The sequence below is a fragment of the Hylaeus volcanicus genome, chromosome 6 (genome assembly GCF_026283585.1).
Source record: "Hylaeus volcanicus isolate JK05 chromosome 6, UHH_iyHylVolc1.0_haploid, whole genome shotgun sequence".
NCBI lineage: Eukaryota > Metazoa > Arthropoda > Insecta > Hymenoptera > Colletidae > Hylaeus > Hylaeus volcanicus.
In genome coordinates this window covers 14,104,878-14,129,425 of record NC_071981.1, presented here as the reverse complement: position 1 = coordinate 14,129,425, position 24,548 = coordinate 14,104,878, and the positions used below count along the sequence as shown (strand labels likewise).

The following is a 24,548-nucleotide window of genomic DNA, read 5'->3' as shown; positions in this document are numbered from 1 at the left end:
GTGCAACATGGATCTATTTTATGACCTGAATTCCTGTCGCGCAAAGAGTTAAATGAAAAGTTAGACGTCAATTGCGAGTAACTTTAATTGTAATTGTAGAGATATACGTAAATGATTAGGTGTAGACATGAATTCTGTGTCTTTAGATACAAACCTTCTACGTTCTCAACCTGATAGGTGGTAAATTAACCTTAGAAAGGCACAGAATTAATTTCCACGCCTAATACAATTCTTCTTCAATAGCAAATAACCTTCATTCGCAATTGAAGAGATTTATCAATTGTAAATTAGTTTTAGCGGAAATTCGTTTAAAAATGCGACGAAGCACGTACGAAAGAAGTAAACTAAAGTTTAATTGAATGGAATTGTCAGTTCGCCTGAGAGGAACCACGCCGATAGCGAGGGAAACGTTCCAGGCGTACGTCGTGAAGCTTATGGGACGCGAATTTGTTTGAATTGGCAAAATAAACGAACCGGGAACGCTGAACAGACATTCGCGCGGAACGAGCGTGGACGGTCGAGTGGTCGAATCCACGAAGCGAGACGGTCGCGTCCTATCTCTAAACTCGAGCTATCGCGAATCTATTTTTGGAGTATCGACCGCGCAGCCTTACACCTTCGACACCTTGGCCGTCGTTATTGCTTCTCGCGACGAACCGATCGTGAATCATGTCTCGAAAACGGTGACCTTGAGAAAAACATTGTCTTGTCGCACTACCTGTCGTTTCAAAACAAACGACAATCTCTTATCAACACCTTATTCGTTGTATACAGGAATGAAATTTAGTAAAATTATTTATATATAAATAATATATAGATAATATATAAATGTGACTTCTTAGGACACGATACAATTTTTTCCTAGAAAAATAAACAAATTCCCTTATTTAATTCGTTGTCAGCAGTATCAATGGAAAACAAACTGTCCTTGCTCAAGGCTTATCAATCGCCTATATTGTTATTCAGGACTATTAACCACTCTGCCTAGAGAAGGAACGTACCATTACCATTACATAACGTAACATTACCATTCAAATTTGAAATTGTAGAATTTCTGACAAAAATTGCAACAGCTTCCAAGGCAACGTACTCGCTGCTCGCCGCGCAGTCTCGAGCACTAGCTCGAGCGAGAGACAGGCTGTAAATTTTGCGAGGGGGTCGCGGAAGCCAGTCATTAGCGCGAGTCTTGGCTATCTCTTCGTTCATCGTTCCGACCCTCGTGGTCGGTTTAACGATTTTCGTCGAATCTATGAAGTTGTCGAGTCCCCGTCCGTCCGCACTTACGGATGATTTATGGATCCGTTAGGACGAGCCTCGTTTTTTTTTTTCCTTCTTTTGACAACAGGAATTTTTCGATGGTATTCGCGCTGATCGCCAGCAACAGGTAGATAAACGGAGATGGGTTGATCATTTATTACATTCGGACAGGATCCCATGAGACTATTGTCTTATTAACCCACTTGCTTTCTTTTTTAATTCGTTTATTGTTGCACATATATGCTCGTGTTCAACGTATTACTTTATTCTTTCGTTACTTTTATCGTTATTACCTATTTATATCATTAGTGTATATATTTGGTTGTCCCAAAAGTTTCTTTCGCTTTATTAATAAGCAATACATGCAGAATATTTTATGTTTTATGTTACATTACTGAATTGTGCACGATTCATTTTCCTCCATTACTGTTACAACATGAATATCTATGAAATTAGATTGTCTATTTATATAAACACGACCACATAAAATAATTGAGTGCAACTTGTGAAAGAAACTTTCGGCGACAACCTAATATACATATATATGGATTTTGTTTGGTCACACTCACCCAAGCCCATATATCCGCGTATTATCGTCAACGTATTTTAGACATCTGTTGGAGGTACATAGTTGCTCTGCCAAATGTGATTGCTAATAACCTAGACGTTCATACGGTCTTAAACAAATCATTTAACACGTTGAACGCCGCGTCACCCACATACGAGTGGCGGAGCTTTTCGCCAAGGAACTTCAACAAATGATTTCAAGGGCTAAGCGTTGATGAAAACTGATCCGAATAGAATTCGTAAATTTTGATGAGAATACAAAAATGAGTGATACGACAAATGTTAGATTCTACAGTTTCTAATTGTCTCGAGACAAAATTTTAGTTCTGTAAACATTTCCATGTGAATCCATGGCAGTCAACGTGTTAAAGAAAAAATTATTTTATCAAAAATGACCAGTTCCTAAAATAATGTACAGGATAAGTGTATCCCAGGAACGCCTAATCTACCTAATATCCAAAGCTATCGAGAGAGGGGGATCGAGGTGGGAGCGTGTCCGCGGTTACCATAGGCATTACCATCGATTAGGCGCGACGAAAGGAACCTCCCGCGCGATGTACCTACTTCCCGCAACGATGAACCGTCCAGCAGGCGAGGATGTTCGTCAGGTAGACGAAAAGTCGAAAACGCGGCTCGATTCCCAGGGTTTCGATGGTCCGATCGTCCAGAGCGGACTGGACCTGTTGGATATCGACCTCCGAAGAAGAGAGGTAATAGGTATTTAGGGTAGGAGTCGAGGAGAGAGGTAATTGGTCGGAACGAGCGTCCTGAGAGGATTCTAACCGCGCGCGCCTCTGACCCCCTGTTCCCCGGGCTCGTTATCCCCGATTACCGCTCTCACGGTGACTTAGTCCTCCCCGAAAGAATCTCCATTGGTGGTCCCGGAGATGGAGAATTTAGCAAGGTGGTCCGCTTTTAAATCATACGCGCCGACGAGAAGTATACCTATCCCGAAACGCTGCCTGCCCACGATAACCAAACCTCGACGTTGATGGCTGCTGGACGCAATGTTGCTATGCTAGAAGCTTCCTCATCGCTCGGCATCGAAAGACCAAGTCCTTGAAGACCTTTGATGGGCATGTAGCAGAACCTGGGCTGGATTTAAATCAAAGTCTTGCTGAGTAAATATAGTAAACCACTCGATGTCTAAACCATCGTCCCAGAAATTGAAAGGTTCAGCGTTCGATGATTCTTCAGTTACGAATAAATAGATATTCGTGTCGAATAAGCTGAATTTTCAAGACTCAGCCTCGTGGCATCCCCAACTGAGCATATCGTACAATAAACGGCTTGTGGTGGTGGTGTATTGGAAGCTGCGCAGCTCCATTTAACGAGTAAAAGTGTCTTCTGCACACTTTTCGCCTTGCTCGAAGGGAGACCTGCAAATTGAAAGTTTCCCTCGCCTGAAAGATAAATCTCTCAACCCTTAGTGTCTCCACTAAGAACAACTAGGTCTAGATTAGATCTGGAAATCGAATCGTTTCGTTGACTGGGTCATCCAAATTAAATCGAAACAAACCTCTTTTCCGCGCGGTGTTTTCGAGGCCGCGCAATCTCGAGCGAAAAAGGAAGAAGGTTGCGGCGTACGGTTCGAGCGTAATCTTGATCGTGTTTCCGGAAACGACGTATCCTGCCTTAGCCCAGTAGACGCGCGGGGGGCAAACATGCGCGAGGGAGGGCAGCGGGGAGAGACGAAGGGAGTCGAATCGAGCGTGCGTTCCTATTTAGTAGGCGAGGCAAAGAGGCAGCCTTTATCGGCATGGTAAACTAATTAGCGGCGCTCGCAATCAATTGCTTCCGGAGGCGGTGGCAGGCCGTTCGAGGAGACGCGAGAACGGTTCGCGAGTCCCTGACCACCAGAGAATTGTTTCCTTCCCAGGGAGGGGGGATCGAGACGAGCAGTAAAGCCTGATTCGCGCTTACGCTCTTTGCACGTTCAAGCATCGCTCATAGGACGTGTGCAGAATAGAGTTGTGCGGGATCCCGAGAGTTACGGGATCGGGATTGGACGGAAAAGTTCGGTCGAGATCCCGATACATTCGATTGGCTCGGGATCCCGCGATTCAAGCGGTGCTCGAATCCCGTACTTCTTGATGGAACGGGAAGTTCGAAGAGGATAGTTGATGACGGGACTTATTTGTGAGATAAGTAATTAATATCTTTAAGACATGGTGATAGATTATGTTCACTCTAATAATGTTGTTAAACGTATGTATTAGGTATTTTCACTTTGTTCTATATACAAGTTATATATTAATTATTTATCTAACAAATAAGTCCTGCCATCAACTGTCCTCTTCGAACTTCCCGTTCCATCAAGAAGTTCAAGATCCCGGGACTCGGGCGATCTTGCATACCTCTAGTGCAGAACCCTCAGGGGCTGTAACCCTAAAAGGAATTAAGCTGCTTCGGTTGAGTTTCAAACGAGTAGTTAGTTAACCTTGTGACGTGAGATCCTTCGATCGTTCTGGGCGAGTGGCTAAGTTTGCAATGATTCTTTTTTTTTTTTAGGATATGGAGGTATGATCTATCAAGGGACGTTTGATGGTTTGTAAGTATCTGCTGGTTTCTAGTTAACTGTTACATCTGTTGTTTTTTATCCTACAGGGGAGTGTGGTAAATCAGTCATTGATTCGCTCTCAGGGGCTGTAGCTATGCTTGATAGCAGTTACAGTACGGGTTTAGCGATCCCGAGGTGCCCGTGCTGTTAAAAGGCCAGTGGGTTCTAACAGAGAAATCAAACTCAGACGAATTGTCGCTTATTCACTTAAAGGCATGTTTAAATAATAATATACGGTTATGGAAAGATGCCAAGGATTCATCTATTAGGTTGTCCCGAAAGTTTCTATCGCGAGTTGCACTCAATTATTTTCTGTGGTCGTGTTTATATAAATAGACAATCTAATTTCATAGATATTCATGTTGTAACAGTAACGGAGGAAAATGAATCGTGCACAATTCAGTAATGTAACATAAAACATAAAATATCGTCCATGTATTACTTATTAATAAAGCGAAAGAAACTTTTCGGACAACCTAATACAATCGAGTCCAGAAATGTTTACCTAGAGCTCCAGGGTGATTTCATGCAGAGTAACGCAGTGTTTATAGAAACAAATGACGCAGACTCTCCACATGAGAAGTCACTCGATTAAACAGACACGCTACATTTGACACTGTTGAAATGACGTAAGACCGTGGGTGGGCGACAAGAATCCACGTTGAACCGAGTCCCGTAATTATCATAGAGTTTTATGGAGGACACAGTGGCTGGGATGACGCAGGGGTCATTGGGCACCCGTGACACAGTGCCTCGAATCACGAGTGACGCAGACTTTGCCACTGACGTGAGATGTGACAATTTTCAATATATTGTTGGTGCTGTAGAGAGGCAAACTTCTAGTACGAGTAGAGTTCGTATATTTTTTTATGTTTGCCGACCAGCTTCGAATATAAAGAAGGACGGCGAATAAAGAAGAGAACGGAGAGATAACACCAGGACAATAAAGAAAATGTTATTGTTCCATTAGCGTTGTCTCACCTAGGTATCCGATCCCGGATCGTGTTAAACTACTCGGCGATCGAACTCTTGGACCCCTCAAGGGGTATACTCCTCAATGGTGGGGATGGTTTTTGTACTAGGTTGTCCGAAAAGTTTCTTTCGTTTTATTAATAATTAATATATACACGATATTGTATGTTTTATGTTACATTACTGAATTGTGTACGATTCATTTCGCTTCGTTACTGTTACAGCATCGATGTCTAAGAAATTAGATTGTCTATTTATATAAACACTGGCACAGAAAATAATTGAATGCAACACGCGAAAGAAACTTTTCGGACAACCTAATACATGTATCGTAGGGAAATTTGTGCGTTTAAGGAGACTTTACTGCACTTCTATCGCCGCATGTCTCTCGAGCGCTGTCAGGAATCGAGCTCGATCGTTCCCTCGTTCGGATCCTCGTTCTTTCTTCCAGGAAGGACGATTACAAAGCCTGCGGCGAGTTTCCGCGTAATCCGCGCTCCGCAGAGACACCGATCGCGCGCGTGTCCCCTCGTCGAGCAAAGAGCAGGCCTGGGAAGTGGCGGGAAGACGATCAAAGGGAACGAGAGATAGGAGAGGAACGCGGACCTCGGCTGCACCGCTGATCGGTCAGCTCGAGAGACAGGGAGGGGTAGAGGATTCGCGCATCCATTTGTCACTCGATGCCTCATCGAGGATGCGGTATTTCCTCTAACGCGCCGCTTCCGACGACCAACGTCGCGAGTTCCTCGAATCGACCTCGAACAAAAGCTCCTCGAACGCGATAAACCGTTCCACAAGGGATGAGGGGGGCAAACGCTTGCTAAGTTGCCAAAACTGGATACAGAAAAAGAAACTTTAACTTCTTCAGGGACGAGTTTTGACATTAACCCTTTATTTATCGAATCTCTAAAAAGTTTTTAAAATCTAGGCGTCCATCTTGGTCTTGTATCATCTTATAGAGTTGTCTCGAACAAGCTTCCGAAAGAAAAAGAAGCTTGTGCTGTCATCCAATAATTAGAAACGCACTTCATAGAAGTGGACTCGAAAGTCACAATAGGTTTCAAAGCGTTTAATTAATACAGTAGCATGAGAAAATTGACGTAACTTACAAGTCCCGTCAGTAAACGAAGGGTTAACGCCTATCACAGACTGGTTAAATGACTGTTTTCAAATTTGTACGTGCAGGTCTTTTATACAATATAGAAATTACATAGAATTGTTTCATGTATTATTGCGTTCAGAACCACGTGATGTGTTTTTGCATTTAATTGAAGAAAGTCCCTTCAAGATCAGTCATTCGATCGATTTTGGTAGAAGTAGGAACAAATAAAATGTCGGGAAGGTGGAGTGTTAACTGGAGCTTTTGTATATCTGAATCGCCGAGACGTATACATTTTTAAATATTGAAAAAATAGCGAAGCTTCTATTATTACGATCAAGGACAGAAATAACGTAATCCCACGGTGAACGTAACGGGATTGTTCGGCTTTCGAAATTTACTTTATTCTTAAAATATATTCTCAGAAATCACCTCCGAAAATCCGTGCTCCTCCGAAACGGCTGTTGCTTGTTTCAAACTGAAAAATTGCCCGCTGTTCGTAATATATTTTATTCGTCCGTTACTCGGAAACGCTGCCTTCCAACACGATTTTATTTCTTCATCGAAATCGTTTCTTACCTCGTTCACGTTTTCCTCCATTTATCATTTTTTCTTAATTCGTCATCGTTTGCTTCCATTTATCATTCTTCTCCACGTGTTTCATTCATCATTATTAAACTACAGATTTTATGCATTTCTGGTATAAGAGAATATGTCAATATGCTAAACATACATCAAATATATATGTACGTTTGCAAAATAATATATTAACGTCATTATATAAATTAATATAATATATTTTACACGCGTTACATACATTTTTTTTTGTATATTTCCTATATTAGTGTACGCGATAAATGCGTACAATCCACAGTCCAATCGTTATTCTCCATTTTTAACTTTTCTTAATCGCACACTAACACGCACACCCGATGTCTCTGAATATTCAAATTACTTTCGACTACACAAATCGCTCAATGTATCCGAGAATTCAAATTCAACGAAAAATTAGTCGAGTATCCCTAATGGTAATTGTTCCGCCACGATGAACAGTATTAATTTATCGAAAAAAAGTTACATGCGGATTCGAATCTCGCGAATCTTCTATCATCACCTTAACGAATAGGGGCTGCTCGGGTGTCGCGACGACGAAAAGCTCTCCACTTTTCGTCACACACGATATTTTACTCGCATTATCTGGATCGAGGCACCAGCGTGACTATAAGAAAATTTTCAAACAAAGCGCGCACTGTTGTTGGCCCCGAGTCAAAGACAGATCTCTCGGGCCGCGTTCTTCCTATTAATTAACCTCGGAAAAGCAGAATCGCGGCGCCAGAATGAATCACCGCGGCGATTCGAGCCGCGCGTTTCATCGGGTTTGTCGGCTCGGCACGCCGTGGATCGAGGATCGCGGATCGTGGATCGTGAATCGCGGAATAAAATTATCCGAGCGTCGAAGACACGCGTACCTTACGTAAAAGTTACCGCGTCGATCGTCGACCAACGCACGCGCCTTGAATACGGTTCGACGTGTTTCGCGTGTGCGCTTTGTTCGACAAAAGAACAGGTTCGAGGTTGAACAGTTCATTTCTTTTCATTTTTTGGTAATATTGTAGGTTCGACTTTGACTCGATGAATTTTCAGCGAGAAAAGTTCAGAAATCGTGAACTTTCTAAGGTGCAGTGGCGCCACCTGCAATTGTATGGAAATTTAGGTTACTTTATGTTATTCCTTGTGTGAAATTGAGAAAGTTTTGTAGTTAACATTCTTCCTTATCTCTGTTTGTTTTCGAGTTATTCGATTTATTTTATTGGGTTGTCCGGAAAGTCCATGTCGATTTTTGGTAGGTGGTACAGGTCTGAATATGTCGAAATGGTTGAAAACAAATAACATGTATACATCCCTTAAAAGGTGGAAAGGTTGTGGAACAAAATGGCACCTATGTAATTCAATAAGTACATGTATATATATTATATGCCTTTGAATTTTTCTTAGAAATTGCCACGAACTTTCTGGACAACCTAATAGTTCAGCCTCTCTAAGTGTCGTCGATTTGGATACGTCTAGGAGAGTGAGAAAGGAATGCATGGAAAATTCAATGGTTCCTATTATTAACAAACGTGTGACAATATGCATGCGAAGGTTAATGCCAGAGTTAGACAAAACTTTATTCGATTATATGTTAGACGTATGCCTTTCTTTTTTGAATACACTTGAATACACTTCCAATAGGATCACCCTAACTTTATTCAGCTCGAGTGACCGAGTCGATTCCAGCGACTTGCAGCTATGGAATTCAAAACCCCCTGACCGAACTTCAAAGCGAGCCGCATGCGTTCCATCGTGACAGCTGCTGATACAAAACCTAATACATTTACGTTTCGAATTGTACTCCGTGAGAGTACTATTAATAGGTTGGGGAGGTTTTCCCGATGAAAATAAGTCCGAACACAGTCTCATTCGGACTATTTTTATTTGCATGCAAATGGTACCGCGACGGTCATCGACCAACGGACGCGTATCGAATACGCTCAACGTTTTCCGCATCTCCGGTTTATTCAACGACAGAGCAGGTTCAAGACTGAACAGAAGTTCAGTTTTATTTTTTTATTTTTCAGTCATTCTGAAAAACGTAAATATATCCATGTTTCTCTCGTTCGCAATTGACCGATGTTCAGCATGAAAAATTACATTGTTCAAAAAATATTCATTGTAGCTATAATTTCACTAGTTATAATTGCGCTGTCTGCAGTTTCATAGGTACTCGTCTATCTTCGTGTTATTTTCCTTCCGTAATAATCAACCTTGGTATCTACGTAATATTTTTATAAATTTTAATACTCTTTCCTCGGTCTGATTCCGAGTTACTTGAGTTAGTCAAATTTAACTAAGTCGACGACTTAGTCAATCCTTTTTAAACAGCGCAAGAAAAAGCGACGATATACTCCCAGTCTAAGCAGAAGCTAGATCATTACCATCGCTGGGCTCAACCTCGGCGATGTTTGATCCCCTGGACTCATCCAACCGCTCTATCGCGTGAACCAGACGTTTCTTCAGCTTCGCCAGCTCCTTGCTCGACGCGATCGGTGTGATTGTGCTCCACGTCAAAGACTTGCTTTCCGTAGTTCCGAGCTTTTTCGAGACTGATTTGAGAAGGGTCGTCAGGGCCACGTCAGCGATCTCTTCCCAGTCCTTAAACATCAAACAACATTTGAGACGGTGTGGATTTGACCTAGTTATCATATTTTATTTGTATTAAAGTAGCAAGCGCCGAGGTCTTGGTGGATTTCAGCAGGATGAATAGTTTAGCAGGCAAGGTCCTTAACCCTGTTAGAGGCTAGAGATGTTGGACGTTTATACCAGACCATAGGATATGTGATCGATACAAATTTTCTCTGGGCCTAGTGGATATTTTCGGACAATCTGATGGATGACAACGTAGATACTTACCAGTTGATCGCATGGTCGTGGTTGAAAGCCAATAGCTGCCTCCAAGGCTGCGTACTTTTCTTCGTTTGCGTTAAGTCGCAGCAACAGGAGCAACAGTCTGAGGCTGCACCAAAGTTCGTGGCCAGTTCTCTCGCGTTCCTGCAATGGGGAACAAGTATCGTTGAAGTAACAAGTATTGGGTTGTCCGGAAAGTCCATGTCGATTTTTGGTAGGTGGTACAGGTCTGAATATATCGAAGTGGTTGAAAACAAATAACATGCATACATCCCTTAACAGGTGGAAAGGTTGTGGAACAAAATGGCACCTATGTAATTCAATAAATACATATTAAAATTCAAACGTGTTTTTGAATGTAATATATATATTATTCGGAATATATTGAAGTGGTTGAAAACAAATAACATGCATACATCCCTTAAAAGGTGGAAAGGTTGTGGAACAAAATGGCACCTATGTAATTCAATAAATATATTGAAATATATATATAACATATGCCTATTCCAATTCTATGCCAAATTCTATGCCAATAACATAACATAACGCAAAAACATACAGAAGAATTTTCCAAGCAGTACACTATGTGTATGGGCTTACTGTTCTCGTTTTGACAAGTTTCTCGAGGTGCTCCAAAATCGCATGATACGTCAAGTCGAAAAGGAACGGCAAACCAGTGTCTGGCAACGATTTGTTGTTCCTCTCTCTTACGGCTCTCAGCATCTTCCTCTCGATATTTCTCAATTGAATCGTCAGCAGCCCAATCTCGCCCTGATGACGAAAAACGAGAGATTCGTGTTTTAAAAATGATCTACTATCTCCGATTTATACGTTCGTTTGATACACTCTCATCTGCGGGCATAAATGCGTAATATCCGCAGTCTAATAGCAATACACCACCATCGAAACGGAGGAAACGTTTGCACACGCCTAATACAATAAAATAGCAAAATAAAATTTTCGTCCTATCTTTCGTAGAAAACCCTTTACACAATCACTTTGAAGTATTATATAATACTATTTAAAAAATTCTCAGGACATTTACTAGTCAGCCTTAATCTTTGTCCATCCACAAATAAAAGGATTTTGGTTCGACTCGAGAGATAAAGAAGTAGAAAAACGATCATCGTTACCGTTATTTTGTCGATTTCTCGACGAGCAAGAAAATGAGCCTCCAACCGCGAATGCACCAGCTGAATGTGATTCTGGCCGATAGTCGCGGTGTGATTGCCACTCGTTCTGTCCTTCAGCCTGTTGATCAGCTGTTGGACCACCAAGGTCGTCGATAGTCCGTCGTTGGACTGCACCCGATATCGATTGGTCGCGTTACCGGAAACGATCGTGACAGCGTGCCGGCTCCTCGCATGCCGCAATCCAAGCGCGTTCCAGTTCTGCCTTTGTCTCTGAAGCTGATCGCCGATGAATTCTGAAATGCAAACGCTCTTGACAGTTGCAGCACCGCCTATTACGTGTTCAAACAAGCGTATCCTCTATTTTCAATTATCAACGCGTAGAGTAAATTACGAGGGAGACTAATAGCTTCTCTTCCAGCCGGTGATTTTCTACGTTCGAACATCCTCCTTGGATGAACCGTCGAAACGTAAAATTAGATAGAAAAAAGTATTTATTTCAAGGGGAAACACCGTCGAAAGATTCAAAATTCCAAAGGTTTTAAGACCATCGCAGATACTTCAAAATGAGATGACGTATTATTATTATCCTAACACGAATCATAGTGAAATGGAAAGGTGTTTAATATTTCGACCTTCTATGACGTCAAAGAACGTTTTGATTATGATTCGTGATGATCGACGGTCACAATGGTGGTCGATGATCGCTAATTAAACGTAATCGTAATAATTGATATTGATTGATAATTACTCATCTCAATTAGCGATAATTCGTTACGATTTACGGATTGATGATACTTCAACGATACATTGCGATAAGTCTTCTGGTGATTTTTTTATGATTCAACCTCCAAGGGACGCGGAGACCTCCAGATACCCGTCGGTGGTACTAATACATTCACTACCGATACGTCCGGTCGGTATTTCAGATGTGTTTCAATTACAAAAGACCAGTCGAACGCACCCATCCCCGATCGTGATTAAGTTAACGAAAGAGCCCAACAAGCGGTCTCGCCGCGTCGATAAATTACACGGTTAGAAATCGGCCAGGTGCGCCAAGCTGCGCGGCGAGCGTCCGTAAAAGAAAGAAGAAAACCGAACAGGGCGATCGCAGCCGCTGGGAGCAACGATTATCGTATTAGGTGGCCTGGGCCATCCGAAACATCCCGATTCTGATCGTAACATATCCCGGGCTATAATTTTCGTCGGCGAAAGCCTGTCGGAAAGAACAGAGGAGAAAACGGTAGGGGGTCGTGCTCTCCTCAGCCCCACCTCCTATCTGCTTCTCGACGAAAAGATTCAAAGGGACCACCGATCTTTCTATTTCGATAGTTTAACCCTTTGCACTCTACTGGCGCCGCTACCATTTTTATTCCCGAAGTTTTTTATTTCAAAAACTCTCGAATACCAATTTTCATTCAAACCTATTGTAGATTCTGTTACGAGCCGAGGGCTGAGAGCCTTGTTTCGGCCGCGCTGCCGAGGATAGTTGTCGTTTGCACAATTTTTGTTAACGGGGATGTGCGTTCGTGGACGCACCTACGTATGCCTAACGTGGGGTTGCCACTACGATTGTTAGTTGGCCTCGTAACTTCTATTATGCAATACACCTCGAGCGGTAAAGATGTATTGCTGTGGGTCTTCTTAAGGGAGTGGACTCTCGTGCCTTGTATATGCTCGTACGCACTCACACAGTTCCACATCACTGTATACGTACACGGAACTGCAAGGGCTTGCGTATCGTCGTATTTTTGTCTCGACGATGCAAATTTCAGACCTCTCAATAGTCGTTTCCGCTAGATAAATGTTCAATTTTGTGCGCAAGCCCCTATAGGTAGTCTACTTTTGCTTTTTTGTGTCATAATTAACAATATTCAGCAGCGTATGTTAGCTCAGACAACGCGGCAGCACTGTTGCACCACCGTATTGCTTCTTTTGATCGCGAAATACTGCTGAATATTATTAATTATGTCACAAAAAAGCAAATAAGACTACCTATAGGAGCTTGCGCATAAGTTTGAACATTTATACAAGTTGAACAGCAATACTAAGATAGATATAGTCCAAACAACATTTACTAGTTAATGTAATTTGTGAAATTAACAAAAACAAGCGTAAACACGTTTATTGCTCCGTGCGAATTAGAAAACATCAAATTTCCAGTAAAGTACTTTTAAACAGTTGTGGGAATACTTATTGCTTCAACATTTCTATCGATTAATTGTTTTTTTCTTGTTAATTTCGCAACTTACATAAATAGCTATTTTTTTTTTTTGTAATCTATCTATTCTAGAGATTACCGAGAATATGTAGAATGACATGGTTTACAAAAAATAAGTTGATAAATTACAATTTTACACAGTTTTTTTTTTGGAAATTGATCAGCGTACGAATGCTTTCTACTCTAGCTCCTATTTTTCCGTGGAAATCAGTCCCGCGACGCGCCCTAGTTTCTTAGTAAAAACTTTATCGAAGGGCCGCGGTCACATCCGCTCGAAAGGGCAAATGTCACGGAGGAGAGGTCTGATAGAAATTACGAAACAGAGTGAAGCCTTCGCACGTAACAATTCCATCGACTATCAAAATTAGCGATGAATTTACCAGGAAACAGCTGAGTAAATCCAACGAGAGGATCGTTACATTTGACGACAGTCGTAAAGGTGGTGGCGTTCTCAGGGGGACAGCTCCTCAGCATCATCTTCAGCGGAAGTTGAGCGAGTCTTCGAACGATACGCAGACCGCCAGTGTCCGTTCGATAAGTCACGACGATCTCGACCTCCGAGGATATCGGTGGTAGATCTCCGTCCACGTAAACAGTCGTCTCCGTCGTGCTTCGTTCGCCTGAAATTTTTTAGATTTCATCCTAGCATCATCCTATTCATATAAAACGAGTATTATTGGTAGCCGAGTTGAATATCTTTTAGTAAAATTCTATAACATCTGCTCTAATTCGTTATACAGTATTGTCTCGAAATAAGCATCTCAGTAAAAATTTCAAATCGATCCATCCAATACTCACTGAGAAATCCGTCCTCACAGTTTGAAAAAAGTGGTTTCGAGAAAAACGCGTTTAAAGTTTTATAAACACTTTAATCGCGCTCTGAGGCGCTGCGGCAAAATCGATAATTCAACCTTTTAACATTTGTTTTTCACGATAAATCAAATGACGTATTATCTTTATGACCCTAAAGTATCGTTTAAGCAAAAAAAAATCGATTTTTTGAAAATCCTAGAGTGGTTTTACCCTTTGAGGCAGGGTCCTCGAGTTTATTGTCAAGCCCTCTGACTAACAAACCTTTACATTATAATCGATCCATGATAACTAACAAAGCTTCACGCTAGATACACGATAATTTGTGATCAACTAATCGCTTACACAGATTGGGAATGACGAAAAAGTCCTCCGTTGCAATCAGGGGCTTGCTGACTTGGACGCAAATCTGGACGTCGTGTATCGTGGCATACGAGGACAATTCTATCGCGACTTTGCACACAAATGGCCGCCCTTCCGTGTCATCGTCCGAGACGTCCTCGTTTCCGGCTCTCTCGCTACCTTCTAAATCTGTCGAAACGTTCACTGAGACTATCAGCTCGGCGTCCACTGTGGCGTTACTGGTTTTGTCATCTGCGCAACGTTGCGACCAATTAGTCTTGTTACTATTCTTCAGAAATAATTTGGCTATCGCGAGACAATGATGCAACTCCGTTCTTAAGGATCACATACACGCGTCTCGACACATTCAGGATCGCTAAGTAACTGTCAGAACGCCTAAGACCGAATGTTTTTCGACAAACTTGTACGTTAATAAAATCATCATAACTTAGTTATTTATGAAGCAATTTTTGTGAAACTTTCAGAAATTGTAAAATAGGATCTATTTTAGCTATTGCTGAAAAAAAGTTGTCTTTTAATAATTACCATAACTATTTTGCTTAAAAAATAAATTTGTAGAAATTGTAAAATAGCATGCATTTTAGGTGTCGTTAAAGAAAGTTGTTTTTTTAATAATTATCATAACATTTTTGCTGCGATTAGCATCGAAGCTGTCTCATTTGGGTCTCACCTGAGGCTTTGCTCATCTTCAATAGTGCTCGCAACTCCGTCAGCTCTTGTTCCGCGGCTGCGTAATCGTATCCTCTTGGATGAAGCGGTGGCGCAATGAACAATCCTGGCTCCGAACCTAAGTAACAAGCCTCCAGGCGGCCGTCATCCGACAGGACGACTATTGCGCCTTGCAAATGCTAAAAGCATTCATTGATTATCTCTGTTCCACCTCTAAACTATCTCGATTCTACCACTAAAGAAAGGAGGAAAAATAGATGTCTCGTCTTAGGTCCATCAGAGGCTTCAAGTGAGGCTTCTTTACTGATTCTGCCTAGCACGATTGGATTACTGTTGTCTTACCATCCTAAGAAACTCTTTCTTCGATGTGTCAGAAAGTGCTGTTTTTGTAGATTTTACGTTCAAATTACCTAGGTTATCTTTTCACCTTTTAGATACGGCTTCGTTAGCGCTTTCGTGTACAGTGGGTGTAGAATGTATTCGTACACCGATCAATTTCCCAAAAAACTTTTCTGTGAAATTGTAGTTTCTTAACTTCTTTTTTTTATAATCAATGATATTTTACATATTCTCGGAAGTCTCTAAAATGGATATAGTCCAAACAACATTTACTAGTTAATATAATTTGTGAAATTAACAAGAAAATGCGAAAAGTGGGTAAAAGTGTAGAAGCAATAAGTATTTGTACGATTCTTATGACGAACCATTTACAGTAGAATTTTTAACGTAAACACATTAGTTTATTGCTCCGTACGAATTAAAAAACATCAAATTTCCGGTAAAGTACTTTTAAAAATATCTCTAATAGAGGAATTGAAGATCTCACTTCGAGTAACTAATAATTTAGTTAATTTAACGCTTAGAAGAGTTGCAATAATTATAAAATCAAAAGGAAATCACACGAAGGAGGTATTATATACTTATAAATTAATGTAAATTTCTTTTTTTATTAATGATGTTTTAAAAATTGAACAGTTGTGCGAATACTTATTGCTATCGATATTTCTATCGATTAATTGTTTTTTTTCTTGTTAATTTCGTAACTTACATAAATAGCTATTTTTGTTTGTAATCTATCTATTCTATCTATCTATTATATCTATCTATTATAAATTACAATTTTACATAGTTTTTTTGGAAATCGATCGGTGTACGAATACTTTCTACACCCACTGTACCTTACGATCAAAACATTTTCGTTTCGTTTTGAAATGATCTAATCGAAAGTCTCAAATGTCCTGGGATACGTGAACCTAGAACCGTCTTCTCCAAGAAGGTGATTGTTGCACGAGAAACGATAGTCCCGTTCTTTACGATTTGTTGACAAGTGGAAGGAATGGCAGCTTAACGGAAATTGAAGTTAACTTCCCTGTGAATGGTCTCTTAGCCTCTTAGACCGACTCTCAGCCTCTCTACTTAGAAAAATGTATTCGTGGATCTCAGGAGCGTGCAGGAACCTTTCAAGAAAGCAGGTGACTGGTCCTCTGGTGTCTCATCCGAGTACCCCTACGTTTGCACCGACGGTGACCACGTTTCTCGGTATCGAGCCAATTAATGAACCGGCAGTTAGTATATCTCCCGGAAGGACAACAACGGCAACCTTGCTGGACGCTGTGCGGGACGATAACGCGAAGATAACGTTCGGGACGATAACTCTTGACGACGTTTGTCCTTCTCCGCGTGCGTCCTCTTATCCTACCCTTTGCTGGCTACCATTATAGGTGTTTGAGATATTTCTTCGAGTGGAATGTAGGCACATACAACTGTTTTGGGGGATAGCAAGTGTTTTAGGGCCGATGGTTCAAAGTAGGGAACCGGTTGGTGCTTTTATTCCATCTTTGAATAGGCAATCTTTAGATGTATCGAATCCCTGGGGTTACTATCCCAGCTCTCAAGTATTTGGTGTATGCGTAAGTTTCGTAGACTACGTTTAGATAGTGCTAGAAAGCGATACATCTGCATTTCTGAACTACACTAGCGCCCAAAAGTACTCGGACATAATATTATAAATATATGCTAAGCATAATTAAACTACGTACCTAAACTTTTATCGGATCGCTATTCAGTCATCAGAATACGACTATGTAATGCGACTGTTCGCAAAAAAAGGGGGAACTGGGGAGGTTTGGGCGAAACGAGCCTAATCCGCGTAATACTCTGTCCCCTCAGTCCCCTCTAATTTAAGGGACCCTCGCCAACTATCCAGCAAAGGTCAATACTTTTAAACGGTAGTGTAAGTGTTCATGATATTGATGTGACTGGTCAACCTGTATTGGAAGATATAAATAACAGATTGTAGTTGTTGGCATAATACCATTTTTAATTACTTCGGAAACGTATTGATTTCATTTAGTTAATAAAATAATCCAGCACTGAAACCAACAAAACTTATGTAAACACCTAATAATTTGCGCCTATGCATACTCCCAATTTGCGACTATTCTTGGATCGTCTTGCAACCATGTCCATGATCTAGAAGAGCCAATCGTTGAAAGACGGAAGCTGCCACACGACTCACCTGCAGTTGTGCCCTAGCGACGGCGACCGGAGCAAAAGGCAACTGCGCTGACCATTTGAGCGTGGTGCCCTCGTAAATCATCAGAGTGTTCGTGTCGGCAATTACGAGTACCATCAACTTCCCGTCCGGCTCTGGAAGTGCCGCAGTCAATTACAGCGCCAAGTTCTCCAGCCTATTAAAACTACTTAAACGCGTCGTCGTGTCGTTAGCCATCGATAATGACAGATAACAACTAGCCTATACGTCTGGACGATTATTTCGGCTTCAAAAAGCTCAGGACATTAAGGTCTCTGGGTCTCGGGGCTAACAGGAAGCCTTTAACACGTTGATCGCCATGTCACCCACATGTGGATGACAGTGCTTTCCATTGAAGAACTAACAAAATTAATTCCGAATGTCAAGCATCAAAGGAAATGAATTTAAACCAAATTCATGAATTTTGATGAAATTACAAGAATAAATACAACGATAAACGTTTGATTATGCAGTCTCCAATAGTTAAGTAATATTTCATTTTAGTAGAAACTTTAAAGTATATTTGTTTGGCAGTGAACGTGTTAAGGGTTCTTATCGAATTCGTGAGAAGATAGGTGTGGATTACCGATAATGTAAGCTCGAAAACAGAGTGGCTTGTACTCCAGCCTCTTCGAGTACTTGACCGCCGTACAGTTGTCTTTTAGACAGTACAGGTGCTTCTCGCCCAACGCTACGATCCCAACCTCGAAGCTGCTCAGGGTGACGGCCTGGATATCCAGAAGAGCTTCCCCGATATTGTAGCTCGAGTCTGGTTCGAGGTTCTCGACTTCAGCGCGCTGGTCCATGTTGTTGGACTCCTCTCTGCTCCTCGCTGACTCCGCCATGCTTTGATACCTACGGAAACACGCAATAGACGTAGTACATACGACACAATAGACCCCCTGATACATTGAAATATACATTAACTTCCAGATTAAACAAAAAAATAATGAACAGGTTCAGGACTGTTAACACTTTATCTACTGGGCTATTTAGAAACAGTCTTTAATTCAAAAAAGAATCTTCTACAGTAGCATATGCCAATCTAGGCTGACAATAATTCCTTCATACTATTACTAAGTACTACTAAGAAAGCCAAGTCTGTTTCCAAAAACTGAACATGTAAGTAGACAACCATTAACACGGTAAATAAATTCGAAAAGCTAAATTAAAACGCCGGAATTAAAAAGCCTATAAATAGGCTCCCGGTAAATAAAGTGTTAATAATTGTTTCTACGTGTTAATGTACATCTTATCTATGCATGACTATAATTGGAGCTGGCCACTCCCCGTTTGCACCTCTCTCTCTCCACTTTCTTCCGCGACAGAGTGAATATAATACCTGTAACACTCGATGAACCAACGACTGCTCGCGGTGACGAACAGGTCGTTCCGCGAAACGTAGACGATTGGCTCGGGTAGCAGGCGATTCCTAAGAACGAGGCTAAACGCGAAAACCTCTTGCTCGTAGAAGAGGAGCGTCCCATCCAAGCATTGCACGCAGAGGAAATCTCTGCCACGTGCACCACCGAAGGGCCCTGTCGTCAGAGATGCTGGGAATCGTGGCAACGAATGCTCGTACGCGATCTTCAAGTCGCAACGGTCTCCTGTTGGAAGTAAAGCAATGATACATATTATTGTTAGTCGATTCACAATTTCTTCTCCATTTAATTCCCTTCGTATTTCAGTCATCGTGGAATCGATGCTGACTGGGAATTGTTTTATTAGAGGAGCTCGGATCTTTAAAAATGGATAATTATATGCAGTCATAAGTATTCGCATCCTCTAGGTCTATCGAAGAAATTTGTCTAAATTAAATAATAGGTTTGATATTTCCAAAGAAATTTTTCATTATAAATATGTACGCGCGTAAAGTTTATTCGTGTACGTATTTATCATGAAACATTTATTTGGAAACATTAGGCCCATCGTTTATTTTAAACAAATTTCTTCGATAGAACGAATACATATGGGTCTGACTGTATCCATTCAGCTTCGGTACATTTTCAAAACAATGATCACGATGGGAAAGGCGGTTTTTTAGTCCAACAGAAAATTTAGTCCAAAAGACTACTCCTATAATGAATAAAAGATGGCGTTGGTATAGGATTGCTACTTGGTACCGATGATGGTTTAGGAGATAAATCTTCATTTGTACAGTTTTCGATTGAATAGACAACCTCCTCACAATGGGAGAAAAGAGAAAGGACCGCGTCTGTAGAAGCTTTGCCATGGGATTATCGCATCGAAGCATATGAGTGTGTTCGACGTAAACTCATCTTTGCTCGAGGCACTCTCTCGCGACAACGTTTCTCGTAAAACTGCCTCGAGCTCGCCAAAGGTCGCACAAAGAATGCACGATCGTTGCAATCTCTTCGTTAACGGAAACAATTTTATTCGAGATAACGATTTGAAAATCGAGTTTAGCCGAATATAGTCGAGTCCAGTCCACTCTAGTGATCAGTTTACTGTCCATTTCAATATTTTAATTCATAAAGAGAGCGTTAAGAGTCCAATTTAATCCATCTTCTTTTCTCTGTCGTATTTCAATTTTCTTTTTTATAGAGATAGGGATATATACAGCCGACCATATTCGATCACAGTTTGAACCATGAAATCTCAGGTGTTAAGGGGGGGATCTGGTCCAGCTAACGTATTTTTCTAATGCATATCATTTCCAGATATAATTAATTTTTGTTATTGAAACTTTTTTTACATATAAAGGGACGTTCAAAGAAAAAATTTGACAGTGTAGATTTAATTTGAATGTATACATATATAGATATAGTAGTCGCAAGGAAAGGATTCGGTTAAAACGGTGGGACACGTGGAGCCCTGGGAAAACATCTGATAGATAAAAATCAGAAATTTTTTTCTTAGTAGGTACGTAAAAAGCGTATGAACCTCAATTTGCAAAAAAAAATTGTTAATTGCAAAAATGGCGGGAAAAAAACATGAAAATGAACGATACATGTCGGCCGTTATTTTGTAATAACTTTATGTTATAATAATAATTCATTAAGAGTCAAGATTCATTAGGATATGAACTTAATTACCTTCAATTTAATACGTTGATCGCCACGTCACCCATATATGGATGACAGTGCTTTTCACTGAAAAATAAAAACTATTCATTCTGAAAGTTAAGTGTCATAGAAAATGAATTTAAACGAAATACTTGAATTTTGATGAAGTTACGAAACTAAATACAAAAATAAATGTTTCGTTACGCAGCTTTCAATAGTCTGTAAATAAAATTTAAACACGGTAGAAATTTTGAAGAGTTTTAGTCTGGCAGTGAACGTGTTAAGCGTTGAATCAAGTGAATCGGATCAAAATTCGATGAGCTATGCGTCCCACCATTTTGACCGAATCCTTTCCTTGCGACTACTATGTATATCTATACGTATACGTATACATTCAAATTAAATCTAAACTGTTAAATTTTCTTCTTTGAACGTGCCTTTATATGTAAAAAAAGTTTCAATAACAAAAATTAATTATATCTGGAAACGATATGCATTTGAAAAATACATTAGCTGGACCAGACTCCCCCCTTAAGATAAAGAAACAATACAACAAACCATATTCGGTGGATCCACTTGTCAGATTCACGTGGTGCACGACCAGCTTGGTGGGTGTCAGTATCGCCAGTCGAAGATCCTGCGAGCCTCTGCAACGTAAAGTCGATTCACAATTTTTTCCCAATTTCTTTCTCCTCTTACGTCGAATCGAAGTCGAGGAAATTTTATTCGAAATGGAAAATAAAAAATATTTTCACACGTGCCTTGAAATGGTGCTTCAAGTAACATTGTTACAAAATTGCTCGCATCTGTTAGAAGTTTATAATACTCACGATACAAATCTCCCCACTTTGGTGTCAACGATGCAATCAGCGATTCGAGTTTCGATCATCGTGTCCGTGGATTTGTAATTGGACGGACACTTCGTGTCTTCGTCCCATTGCGAAGAGGGACTGAACATTCTCAGGTAACCATCATGACTGCCCACCACGAGTACATCATTCTTATCCTCGCCAAACAATGCAGTTACCATCAAACTACGTTTGTCGAAAACTTCGTTTGCTCCGCAAACAGTTCGCCACCATTCTTTCGTCTTGAACAACGACATTACTGGAAAACTCCATACATATTCACCTTCGACAAACGACACCACTCAGAGAAACTGCTGTAGCAGCACTGCTTCCCTATTCGTATACTACTTGCTCGTATCTAACTTCTACACACCGTTGCCATGGTCCCGTCATTTGAAAACATCGAACTTGAACCGCCATTATTACTCTATTCCATATGCTCCATTTTATCTCTCGAAAAGACAAGTATTTCTTACTTATTTATTTATTTATAAGCCGAAGAGAAATAACGGAGACAAGCTTCCTTTGAACTGTCCTCGAACGTGCGAACTGTAGGTTCAACGATCAATCGTCTAATCGATGAGCCATCAACGCATTAATGTCAGTCAATATTTTCATATATGAGAATAGGGAATCTTACATTCTATATTCTCCTATACTCATAAATTAAATAACGTTCGAGCTTACCAATAAGTGACAAAATGTCGATTCGATAACCTAACTCAAATAAATCGAATTGCCGCTACGGGCTTCGTAGTTGTACCGTTCGACGACAGATGGCGCCACTATTCAGTTTTTGCGCTTTAGTATATATCGCGTTGACCGAATCACCGAATGTGTCAACTAGACAGTTTCAAGTGGTTCCAAGATTTCTCTGTTGTGATTTACTCGATTTGGCGAAACTGTTCTTGATTCAATCCCATTTTCGTGGTCCTGGGTCGATATGGAACCTCAAGATATTTATTATAGCAAAGCGGAGTACGTCGAAACGGTAAGAGAAAATGGACTGTAGATCGGTAAACAAACGTCTACATAACCTCTCACGATTTCGACGTTCTAGGCCTCTGGGAATAAGGTTAGCAGACAAACCGTTCTCTGCGGCTCGCAGAATATTGTTTTGCACGGGAAAGTAATCGTGCAGTCGGATGCTATCATCAGAGGTGACTTAGCCAATATTAGGATAGGTCGTTATTGCATCATTAGTAAGAACGCCATTATAAGGCCGCCCTTCAAAAAGTTTAGCAAAGGGTAAGTTCCTCTCTCTGATAGATGTAACAAGACAATTCGCAACAAAGTTCGTACACGAATTATATCAACCATAGCGATTTAGTTCGTCGTATACCCAAATTCTCTGTTTCTTCAGTGTTGCCTTCTTTCCTCTGACGGTGGGAGACCATGTGTTCGTAGGAGAACGGGCAGTTGTAAATGCTGCCATTGTTGGTTCTTGCATATACATAGGAAAAAATGCAGTAATCGTATGTACACTATAAATATTTTATTCAGATCTATGGCAGAGAGTAACGAGTTACGTTTCTAAGAGAAAACATGTGTCGAACTATGTAGGGAAGGAGGTGCATCCTAAAGGATTGCTGTTACATCGAGGATGGAGCCGTGGTTCCACCAGAGACCATAGTTCCTTCCTTCGCTCGAATCGCTGGGAGTCCTGCAAAACGGGTCGACGATCTACCCGATTGTACACTCGACCTTATGCTAGAATTCACAAAGAATTATTACCAGCATTTTATACCATCTCGCGGTTAACGTTCTGTTCTGTGTATATCGTGTATATAGGAGGATGTATTTATTACATTTTGTACTCGTTTACTCTATCTGGTCAAGTGTTAGATCGAATCCTTGGTCGATGTCTGGATCTTTGATTGGTGTTTGTTTACACGGAGGTTCCCACCACTCTGGGTTATTGCCTTCTTGCGTTATCGTTTTCCGACTGCGAAACAACGCGTTTTGAAGTGAATGGTTTTACAATTCAGAACAAAGTTTATTGCGAATTAAAGTAAAAAAAAAACAGTCCATTGGACCTCCATCATGTAGGAGCCACTTCAAAAAGGTTTGAGAACGATTAAGCAATATAAATGCAGTAAAATCAAATAAAACAAAGAAGCATTAAAAGTTTCTAATTCCTTTCTATCATTTATTTATTAATTTTTTATACTTAATAGAAACCAAATTCAGTGGTTCAAATTTAATAAAGATAATTTAACTAATTATTGTGTATAAAAAATACCACTTAATTTGAATTTAATCGAAATAAAGGTAAATAAAATTTAGTTATCGTAACTCGATTTAGTTATCGTAAGACACTGACATTTTTCTTCCTTTCGGTGCATGTTCGAATAATTGCCCAACCATACCTTTTGTACCAGATGATTTCTAGCGCCAATACAACGAGACTGAGAAGTGCGCCGTATCCCATCGAGACCAACGCGAAGTAGCACTCAGTGAACCCAATACTGATGAAACTCGTTTGGCCCTGACATTCGGGCTTATCCGTGTACAGCCGATTCTCCTCACGATATTTTAAGCCAGTCTCGTGCATCAAAAGAGCTCTGCAAACGACTAGTTGACCGATGAATGTTGAATTTTGCATTTCGCTACGAGCCTTACACGTTTCTTACGATCTCCCTGTACGGCGATCGCATTCGAACAGCCATAAGTGGGTCCAGCACGCCCAACATAAAAATCTCCTGGATTCCGCATTTCTCCTCTTCCCGAAAAGTTTCTTGGATTATTTTATAAGTCGTGCCACGCTCGCCGTGAAACGCGAACAGTTCGGTTCTGAGGCGTTGAACACCCTCTGAAATGTCCATCCAATTGCTTTTCTGACCCTTTGGCTCGATCCTCTGGTCCACGATGGCTCTTCTTACCGGGTCTTGGAATGACTACGGTAGAAAGAAACAAGGGACGATTTGTTTCGATTATGACGCACGACGCTATAAAATAACTCAAAATAATATAAGTTCTGTTGATTAAAATTGAAATATTAGGTTGTCCGAAAAGTTTCTTTCGCTTTATTAATAAGTAATACATGCAC

At 40.7% G+C, this 24,548-nt stretch overlaps 3 protein-coding genes across 4 annotated transcripts in view; 1 reads left to right on the top strand and 2 right to left on the bottom strand.

Annotated features, from left to right (window-relative positions):
• Positions 1-7,169: 7,169 nt before the first annotated feature.
• LOC128877998 (protein PTHB1) lies at positions 7,170-21,781 on the bottom strand. The gene is made up of 12 exons (XM_054125738.1): positions 21,482-21,781; positions 21,210-21,298; positions 18,968-19,232; positions 18,212-18,480; positions 17,611-17,741; positions 15,094-15,271; positions 14,406-14,654; positions 13,631-13,870; positions 11,033-11,325; positions 10,500-10,670; positions 9,906-10,043; positions 7,170-9,647 (listed from the first exon to the last, which is right to left on the bottom strand). The coding sequence occupies exons 1-12, from the start codon at positions 21,754-21,756 to the stop codon at positions 9,408-9,410; spliced, it is 2,538 nt and encodes an 845-aa protein (XP_053981713.1). The 5' UTR covers positions 21,757-21,781; the 3' UTR covers positions 7,170-9,407.
• Positions 21,782-22,313: 532 nt separating this feature from the next.
• Positions 22,314-23,797, top strand: LOC128878001 (dynactin subunit 5). The gene is made up of 4 exons (XM_054125742.1): positions 22,314-22,490; positions 22,560-22,747; positions 22,863-22,974; positions 23,063-23,797. Exons 1-4 carry the CDS (start codon positions 22,443-22,445, stop codon positions 23,258-23,260), a joined length of 546 nt encoding a protein of 181 aa, XP_053981717.1. The 5' UTR covers positions 22,314-22,442; the 3' UTR covers positions 23,261-23,797.
• Positions 23,798-23,804: 7 nt separating this feature from the next.
• LOC128877999 (probable glutamate receptor) overlaps positions 23,805-24,548 on the bottom strand; it is a 38,257-nt gene continuing 37,513 nt past the window's right edge. For both annotated transcript variants that reach the window (XM_054125739.1, XM_054125740.1), the window contains 2 exons: positions 24,122-24,396; positions 23,805-24,063 (listed from right to left, as the gene is read on the bottom strand). In XM_054125739.1, the coding sequence (XP_053981714.1) occupies positions 23,805-24,063; positions 24,122-24,396 (534 nt within the window). The remainder of the gene's footprint in view (positions 24,064-24,121; positions 24,397-24,548) is intronic.

Bases quoted from the DNA above. Each gene is read 5' to 3' on its own strand.
- LOC128877998 (XM_054125738.1), bottom strand. From the start codon at position 21,756: ATGTCGTTGTTCAAGACGAAAGAATGGTGGCGAACTGTTTGCGGAGCA. The intron at 18,481-18,967 runs GTATTATATTCA...GTGTTTCCGTAG, and splicing joins TGGTTCATCGAGTGTTACAG to GTATCAAAGCATGGCGGAGT. The intron at 10,044-10,499 runs GTAAGCCCATAC...TCCCCATTGCAG, and splicing joins AACTTGTCAAAACGAGAACA to GAACGCGAGAGAACTGGCCA.
- LOC128878001 (XM_054125742.1), top strand. From the start codon at position 22,443: ATGGAACCTCAAGATATTTATTATAGCAAAGCGGAGTACGTCGAAACG. The intron at 22,748-22,862 runs GTAAGTTCCTCT...CTGTTTCTTCAG, and splicing joins TTCAAAAAGTTTAGCAAAGG to TGTTGCCTTCTTTCCTCTGA. The intron at 22,975-23,062 runs GTATGTACACTA...CGAACTATGTAG, and splicing joins TAGGAAAAAATGCAGTAATC to GGAAGGAGGTGCATCCTAAA.